This window comes from Protomyctophum bolini (genome assembly GCF_963924005.1).
Source record: "Protomyctophum bolini genome assembly, chromosome: 2".
NCBI lineage: Eukaryota > Metazoa > Chordata > Actinopteri > Myctophiformes > Myctophidae > Protomyctophum > Protomyctophum bolini.
In genome coordinates, this window is record NC_137863.1 from 22,332,614 (window position 1) to 22,342,613 (window position 10,000).

The window sequence follows — 10,000 nt, forward strand, 5'->3', positions numbered from 1 at the left end:
CAGGTGTGATTTTTTTAAATTAGAGTAGACAATTATTTTTACCCCCTTTTTTTACCCAATGCCAATTAATTCCTCCCCACACACGTATCTGTGTTGTCACTGCTGTTGTATCCTACTGGCTCGCCTGCCAGTGAGGCTCCCCCACCGGGAGGACTACGCCTCCCGCCCAACCCTCCCTGCTGACAGGGAGTGTTGGGCGACAGTAGGACCTCCCCCACACACGGGACACTTGTGTTCGCATAGCCGCCCGACAAAGCCGGAAGCACTACGGTGGATTGAAACCCACAACCTCCGTGGTGGTGGGCAGGATACCACTGCAGTGCCTGCACCACCCTAGTGTCGGGTTTACTTTACAAGCAGGGTTTACTTGGTTTGTGTAGTAGTGGAGACAACCTGCAGGATTCACAACCATTCACACTGACATGCATAGTGATGTAGAAAAGCCACACCTGAGAGGTGGATTGGACATGTCTGAACAGCACGGATGGACAACGCCCTACACACGCACGCACACGCACGCACACACACACACACACACACACACACACACACACACACACGTGCACACACCCTGTGAGTCATCCAGTAATACACTAAATTAATATTTACACCTTTGCACAACACTGTGGGTTTTATAATGATTTGTCTTCAGAAGCGACAACACGCCACATACACCACAGACAGACACACACACACACACACACACACACACACACACACACACACACAGTCTCACACACTGTAGGCCTATGCACATGTACAAGCACACACTGTGGCAACATTATCAGTTTTTTAAGGTGTAAGCTGCAGGGCGCAGATGGTTTACAAGTTTTGTGTGTGTGTGTGCAACAGTGCATGTTGACTTTGACCATTGAACACAGAGCATCAGAGAGGGTGAGGTGAATAAGAATAGTGAATAAAACAAACATACCTCTGACACACCTTAACGTTGAATCCATTCCTCCTCATGCCTGGGTGTGGCAAAACACTCCTCGTGTGTGTGTGTGTGTGTGTGTGACAGAAATACTGAAAAAAGCCGATCTACAAGCTCACAACACGTTGCAGCGTCTGCTATTTTCGGCTAATACATTATATAATATGTAAGTTTGGGTCCCAAATGTAGTGCAGTTAAAAGTGCATTTATTGTGAATATTTGTCCATCAATGATTGTGAGTTCATGGTGGCTTGGATGACAAGCAAGACTGTCTCATCTAGTCCTCTACACACTGCCTCTCTCTCTGTCTGTCTGTCTGTCTCTCCTATACATTGTCTCCCTCTCAGCTCTTCTACTGTGTCTCTCAGCTGTCTGTCTGTCTCTCCTATACACTGTCTCCCTCTCAGCTCTTCTACTGTGTCTCTCAGCTGTCTGTCTGTCTCTCCTATACACTGTCTCCCTCTCAGCTCTCCTACTGTCTGTCTCTCACAGTAATCTCACACTTTGCAAATCCATCGGTTAACTTTTACTATAAGGTTCCGTTAAGTCAATGATCCCCTCTTAGACTAGTGGATAAGGGCGTTGCGTTTACACACGGTGTACTTTGGTTTCTTTGGTATACTGTTGGTCAGGTTGGTCAATAGGTCTTAGAACAGTATCTTCACTACATAGGCTGGTCATATTGATCGTATTGATTTCCAGAGTGTTATGAAGAGGAGCTATAGACCCTCTGTATCAACCTTCCAGTCTGATGGCACACTGAAAGGTCTGTGACCGGGCATGCTCAAACCTGTGGTGCACGGCCCCTGGCTGGACTAGCTCGGCGTGGCAGGCGGTCCTCGCTCCGAAGCCGCTCTGACTAATTTTAAAACCCACTCCGTGCTCACGTTAAAATACTGTCGCTTGCTCCGTTCCCACTTCCATGCTCTGGACCAAGTACAGAGCCAAAGGTTTTACTCGGTATTGAAGGTTGTTCAATATCTGAAAATACACATGAACAAATGATGGTGCTGTCAAACAAATCTATGAAGCTATCTATGAGTATTATACTATAAAATAGACAGCTGTAGTGTGGGGTCACAGCTAAATGGTCCTTGTCCTAAAAAACGTACTCTGATATTATTATTTTTTTATTTTTTTGTGTCCAGGAGCCACCAAGGAGATCGGCTCAGCACTGACCAGGATGTGTATGAGACACCGCAGCATCGAGTCCAAGCTCAAACTGTTCACCACGTATGTACACGCACGCACGCAGACATGCACGCACGTGTGCACACACACACACACACACACACACACACACACACACACACACACACACACACATGCACAGCCACACACACATGCACGCATATGTACTGAGGTCTTGTAGATCAGCAGTGTTCCTCCTGCCACAGCATGGCTTTAGACAGGCTCTGAAATCCTGGAATCTGATTGAATGTTCTCAGTCACCACGACTGATTTCAGTCATTTTAGATTCTATAGAAGCCAGCATGTCTTAAGTTCTATGGAAGCATATCACGCAAGCGAAAATAGCCTATCTACAAGCTCTCAATGCATTGCAGCGCGATGCATTGAGAGCTTGTAGATCGGCTATTTTCGTTTTGTTATTTTAAGTTTGGAGCATTTGAAGTGGGGGGGGGGGGGATTTCCTTTCACACTTTCACAAATCACACATTAGGACTTGTTGCTCATGCGTGAGGTTTTATTTAGCTTTACTCCATGAATGGATCGCTGATGACACATTCACATGAGGACAATAGAGAGCATCAACTGTTTCTCTTATTATTGATGAGTCAATAATAAGTACAAATAATTTGAAGAATATTGAGCTGTATTGAGTGGTATGGCTATACAGTATGTATAGAATAGAGCTGTACAGTAGGTGCAGCACCAACACAAATCACAGTCCAATTCTAAAATAAAAGTCTTTACACTGTGGCTTGCAGGGCTCTCAAAAGCATGATTGCATGATTACTTTGATTAATCATAACTAATTCACCTTTCAGAGCACATTGTATGCTGCAGTCGGTTGGTTCTCATTGGCATCTCGCAGGCTTCAGCATTGGCATATTTTCATTTATAAAGCCATTCTGGGTGACCTGCCGTCTTACATTTCATCCAAATTTGACTTGGTCCAAAACGGCCTCAACCTCAGGTCAAATGCTTGGTGTGTAGTACCAGCATTCGAATCCGAGGGGGGTAAAAAATGTCTGGCCTTCTTTGGCCCTTGGTCGTGGAACGATCTACAGTCCAGACTAAAATTGGCTTTGAAAGTTCCCTTGAGAAGTTTCAAAAGGATCATCTTAGATGGAATGTACAGTCCAACACCTGCATGTTTGGATATGTACTAGCCTATGTTCATGCCTATATATTTATTATGTCTGTTTAGATCGTGTATATTGTGTATTTTGCCCTGCTACTAAAAAGTAGGACTTTGTTGACGTGTTGTATTTATTCATAGGTACTTTGAGGTGTATTATGGATGTTGTATTTGCTGGTCCAAAATATTGACGATGTGTAATTTTATTTCTGCCTCTTGGCCAGTACTACTCAAGGAATCCCTTGAAAACGAGTTGCTGCAACTCAAGGGACTATCCTTCAGGGAAATTTAAAAAAACATTTTTAAAAAGAGACTCAGTCTAAATGTATTTTTACTGTGTGTGTCTCTCTCTCTCTCTCTCTCTCTCAGATCGCTATCAGACAGTCTCATCTCTCCATTAGAACTGAAGATAGAGGAATGGAAGAAGATCACCAGTCAGCTGGACAAGGACCACGCTAAAGGTACACACACACACACACACACACACACACACACACACACACGTAATGCTAATGATATACACACATCCAAGTGGACCTACCATGACCGTGTCAAAGTGATTAAGGCAGCTTAAACAACTTAATCTCTATGTTCTAAGTCGTGCAACAAGTTCAACATCAGGTTGAACTGCTTCAAACTGCTTCACTTCACTGTGATGGCTCCAGATTACATACTGTAGGACTGTAATAATATCATTACTCCTGTAACTCCAAACCATTAATGATTTTAAGAAATAGAAAAAGGGAACTGTTATCTGATATATTATTTAGTCACAAGCTCTTGTTTGCATTGGCTATACATTTATAAAACCCACAGACACAGTTAACCACGTTCACTTTCAAAATATTTGAAGACCAGATTGACCAGATTGACCAGATTGAACAACTATTGGGCCATATGACTCGGCAAGGCTTACTTTTTTTTGTTTCAGGAATAGCCCAAATAGCCGGTCTGCAATCTCACAACGCAACGCAATCTCACAACGCAATTTGTGAGATTGTAGATCAAAGATGGCCACAACAAGCTTGTATGATGAAGTAGGGCATTCGTTTACGAAATAAAACAATAAACATGGACATACAGGGCTCCATCTTTCGCCACCCTTATCCCTTATCCCTAAACGTATTTGCCAATTTTGTACTATTTTGAAAAACATTTTAAAATAGTTCAACTAGCCGATCTACATCAAGACATTGTGAGCTTGTAGATCTTTTCTTATCTTTAGGGATAAGGGTTAAGGGGTGGCGCAAGATATAGCCCACAATGTTCCTGCACTATCCCCTCCCGCATACTCCTGCAGCATGCTTCAACATCCTTGTAAACAACCTTGTGAAACACCAAGTTATTGTGAAAGGGTCTTAAATCCTCACCCTCTGGCAGGTAGCTTAGTATCGGCTGACTACCGGTGAGTGAGCACGTAACCAGTCATGTGTTTCTGTGACTGGGTTACAAAATGGGGACGGAAATTTAACGGTATGTTTGGTAAGACTGCAGTGTTGATCTTGACAGCACATTTTGGTGTAGTGGTCATAGTCTTTTGTAAGTTTTTTTTTTTTTTTTTTACGTGGTCGTTAATGTAATGTGGTATTCTGCTGAGCAACGCTTATACTTCATAAACCGCGTTAGGAGTTCTTATAAATTATTATAAACATTATTGAGTGTTATAATGCCGTATAGGTTCTTTATAAGGCATTATAATAGCACTTATAACTTTAAGTCATTATAGACCAAACCATGACGTATGTTTATTCAAAGTGTGAATCAGAGCAACTTTGAAATGTTGCATGAATAAATTACATGCAAGTCATTTATGTGACATGTCTTAGAGATTACAGAAGAAAACCTTTGCAGCCCTACCCAATGTTTTCTCTTATGTCAACTCAAGAACGTGTCCCAACTTTCATCCTTTGTTGTATTTGTTTAGTTTTGTGGAGGTAAATCATTGTCCCAGTCATAACTCTATGTGAACGTGCCATTTCACCTCCCACAGTCTGGCACAGTGGAGAATGTCTTTAGTCATTCACTGACATGAACTTGTGTTTTGTGCCAGGGACCCCCAGGAGAGGGGAAAACAATCTTAATACTATCAATCATCTGCTATTTTTGAAAAGCCAACATATAAATGATGGATTAAGGGGTTAAATGATTGTGACTCTGCATAATGTGTTTTCTTGCTGGGGACTCCCCAGACCACACAGACAAACATCAATCCACCATTTAAAACAGAGCAACTGTGCCATAAAAAATGTGGTATTGTTCCACTGTGAACAATCTGATTAGATGCATCACTGTGAATGTGCTACACTCTGATTAGATGTATCACTGTGAATGTGCTACACTCTGATTAGATGTATCACTGTGAATGTGCTACACTCTGATTAGATGTATCACTGTGAATGTGCTACACTCTGATTAGATGTATCACTGTGAATGTGCTACACTCTGATTAGATGTATCACTGTGAATGTGCTACACTCTGATTAGATGTATCACTGTGAATGTGCTACACTCTGATTAGATGTATCACTGTGAATGTGCTACACTCTGATTAGATGTATCACTGTGAATGTGCTACACTCTGATTAGATGTATCACTGTGAATGTGCTACACTCTGATTAGATGTATCACTCTGAATGTGTCTGCACACGAAACCAATCAAAAGGTTGTGTGAATCTCTTAAAGGAACAGTACTCCTCTACTAATACCAGTACATGCAATGAACCAACCACTATTCTACACATTTATCTTAGTGCTGATGTATTATTTTATTATTTTATTTAGTCTATTGATGACTATTCCATTAATTGAATAATCAAGAAGCAATTATTTATTTTATAATTTCTTTATTATTTATTCTAATATCAACAAAGCAAATTTGGAAAAGAAGCTAAATTTAAATTATTCTCTCTCTCTCTCTCTCTCTCTCTCTCTCTCAGAGTATAAGAAGGCCAGAGCAGACATTAAAAAGAAGTCTTCAGACACCATTAAACTACAGAAGAAGGTGAAGAAAGGTAAGGAAGAAGCATGGCTGTATAGTACAGTATAGTACAGTCCTATGAGAAATGTCTCTCCTCAGTATCTCATACACAAGTTCCTATATACTCTCTGTCTCAGCTTTACGACTGTCTGTCCTCAACTGTCTCTACCTCAGTCTCTCCACTGTCTGTCTCAGCTTTCCCACTGTATTTTCCACTGTTTCTCTCTCCTCTCGACGATACAATTTTTATGTGAGATAACATTGACATGTCTCTAAATGTATTTATTTTAATTATTAATCTCATTCACAATGCTGCTTTCCGACATGACCATTGATATTGAACATTTAATTTACTCAAAGCGCTTTACAGTCTCCATTATATTCACACCTGTTCACACCGGTACAAGCTTTTCTCAATCCTTTTCAAGTCAAGGTGAGGCGAACAGTTCTCAAATTACGTGGATTTCAGATGTACGTACGTATGTATGTACGTACACGTATGTACGTACATACGTGTGTGTGTGTGTGTACATACGTACGTACGTACGTACACACAGAGACTTGGTGCATTTATAGATATATTTGGCTGTGCGGACATCTATTTCACTTGGTCAGGTCAACTGTAGCTTAACCTGGAATAAATGGATGTTTCAAAGGCTCTGACCTCTAATGACATTCCTAGAGTAGTGCTTTTTTCGTGCAGGTATTTCCACTGTGAGCACTTTCACTTCTCATACTATTGCACCGACTGAATGGACACTTTTGTTTTGTTTGGCACTGCGCTGATAATTATTTGTTTTACGATGTAATACGATGACGAGGCACTTATGAAGCACTGACTGTAATCAGTGTAATGGACACTTTATTTGTTTTTTACCGTCGTTTACCATTGCTGGTCCTTCTGGTATTTTTGCACTGTATTGCTAGAGTACAGTACTTACTCTTTACCTGTAACTCTGTAACCACAATATATACGATATCTCTGAAAAGGCATATCGTAGAGACACCGTATCATCTCAACGATATTTATCACCATATCGCCCACCCCTATCTGTAACCTTACCTGCTGTACCGCCACTATCTATCTGGAAATGTTTTGTGCCAGGGATCCCCAGAAGAGAAGATTTGTGTAACAAAAAGCTAAATTATTCAAACTCTTCCGCTCTCAACTTCCGCTCTTCCACTTTTTGAGATTGTATAGCCAAAGTATAAAATATGGTTAATATAGTTCAAATCATTGAACCCCTGGGGGTCCCCGGACCACACTTTGAGAACCGCTGCAGCAGTTAAACAAACAGGGTTAGCTGTGCTAACTTACCTGCTCTGTCGCCATAGCAACCCAGAGTTCCCTGGGTGTGGCCCAGTGGCTGATGGGAAGTCCGTCCTTATTGTGTTTTTTTGGGAGGTTGTGTGACACACCCTGCAGTTACCATGGTAGCACCTGGCATGGCCATCCCATAATCAAAGCAGTTGAAAACACACACACACACACACACACACACACACACACACACACACACACACACACACACACACACACACACACACACACACACACACACACACACACACACACACACACACAGAGAAGAGGGCAGGTCCAGCCACAGCAGAGTGTGTGATGTGGTGTAAACATCTCTGGACATGTTCTCATCCAAACATCTCTCTGTTATTCTCTCTCTCTCTCTCTCTCTCTCTCTGCTGCAATTCATGTTTAATGAGAGTGAGAGAGGGGGAGAGAGGGAGAGAAAGTGCTCAGTCATGTTCTATTGTTGGCCACCAGTTACCACATAATGATGACATGACACATATAGCCCCCCCCCCCTCTCTCTGTCACACACACACACACACACACACACACACACACACACACACACACACACACACACACACACACACACACACACACACACACACACATATTACTATACTTGTAAGGACATCAACGTTTTAACATTTATAAGTGTCATTCATATATTTCTTGTGGCCTGGTGTTGACACGCTGATAATAGCAGATCTATACACGCTCAGGGAGCGTTGTGAGTTTGCTATTTTGCTATTTTCGGTGTGCATCACAAGTTAACTAAATATAAATACAGGCATACTCCGACCCCTAAACCTGACCTCTAAATGTGTAATCCTAATCCTAACATTAATGTTTTCCTAAATGTAATCCCAACACTAAAAATAAATATGTGTGGGCGTGTGTTTTTATCTGTCATTATGTGGAGTAGGACCACTTCAGAGCACCAACACACTGGCACACACACGCACACACACATACATACAGTACGTAACAAGTTACAACCATGACGCAGCCAACACAGTTATGTTGGGGCCCAGAGTCATTTGGGCCCAGAGTCATTTGGGCCCAGAGTCATTTGGGGCCCACCCGTGCCTGCCTTCACTGTGAAGTGCCTCACTTCTTTAAGCAAACATCGTACTCTATGTTGGTTTAAAGTGCTCTAAAACAACGTCCATAGACTTGGCTGCCACATGACGTCATGTGGGTTCTTTTACGTCATTAAAAGTTCATAGTTGCCTGCCATATGACATATTTTCAGAAAGCCAGACATTAGAGTGTCTAGTTAGCGACCCTCAAAGTAATGCAGACATGCAGCAGCTCTAGTGGAGATGGTAGACTAAAGTAATGCAGCAGCTCTAGTGGAGATGGTAGACTAAAGTAATGCAGCAGCTCTAGTGGAGATGGTAGACTAAAGTAATGCAGACATGCAGCAGCTCTAGTGGAGATGGTAGGCTAAAGTAATGCAGACATGCAGCAGCTCTAGTGGAGAATGTAGACTAATAACGTGGAGTAAGTCAAAAGAGGCGAGGTTACTGCGGGTGCCCCCGACCTCGCAGAGACAATCGCAGCAGTTATGCGTTCATCTCGACATTACAACGACTGTACTGTACAGTGTGCCGCTGTTTATAGGCCGAAAGGTGCAGTTTGGCTGTTTTCTACGGTATGTGTTCTGTTCTGTCTCGGGCAGGTACTTTGTGTGTGTCCGTGTGTGTCTGTGTCTGTGTCTGTGTCTGTGTGTGTGTGTGTGTGTGTGTGTGTGTGTGGCTGGCCAGGAGTCACCCTGGTGACATCATCAGTGTGTGACGTGCAGGCACGCACACACAAACACACACACACACAGGTGTAGACCCTGTTGCTGAATAAGCCTTTTGATTGCAGCCTGTGTGTGTGTGTGTGTGTGTGTGTGTGTGTGTGTGTGTGTGTGTGTGTGTGTGTGTGTGTGTGTGTGTGTGTGTGTGTGTGTGTGTGTGTGTGTGTGTGTGTGTGTGTGTGTGTGTGTGTGTGTGTGTGTGTGTGTGTGTGTGTGTGTGTGTGTGTGTGTGTGTGTGAGAGAGCAGTACAGTAACAGACCTGTTAGAGACACTGGAAACACATACAGTCATGTCCGCAGCCAGACAGTATGGCACTTTGAGCTCTCATACAAGGTGGTGTTGTTTTAGTTTTCTTTTCTTTATTTTCCTTTTTACATTGACACGTTTTATAAAAGGTTGTACTGTTCAAAGTGGAGGACAGTGACTAAGTACATTAACTTGGAGTACTGGGGTAAAACAAAACAAAAACTTTCACGCCACTACATTTCAAAGACAAATATTGTACTTTTTACTCAGTAGGAAGGGACCCACCCCTAGGACCCAGACTTAACAAAAAACGATATTATATACTGCACCACGACTTCCCACTCGGCCCTCGGCGATACACGCGGCAAGTTTGAAGTCGGACCGCTCAGACAGTTGCAGGGG

The 10,000-nt window shown here is 42.5% G+C and overlaps 1 protein-coding gene across 1 annotated transcript in view; it reads left to right on the top strand.

The window, feature by feature from the left end:
- mtss1 (MTSS I-BAR domain containing 1) overlaps positions 1-10,000 on the top strand; it is an 80,380-nt gene that overhangs the window by 52,390 nt on the left and 17,990 nt on the right. Inside the window, exons 4-6 of the mRNA XM_080777235.1 lie at positions 2,083-2,167; positions 3,627-3,718; positions 6,195-6,269. Coding sequence (XP_080633361.1) covers positions 2,083-2,167; positions 3,627-3,718; positions 6,195-6,269 — 252 coding nt within the window. The remainder of the gene's footprint in view (positions 1-2,082; positions 2,168-3,626; positions 3,719-6,194; positions 6,270-10,000) is intronic.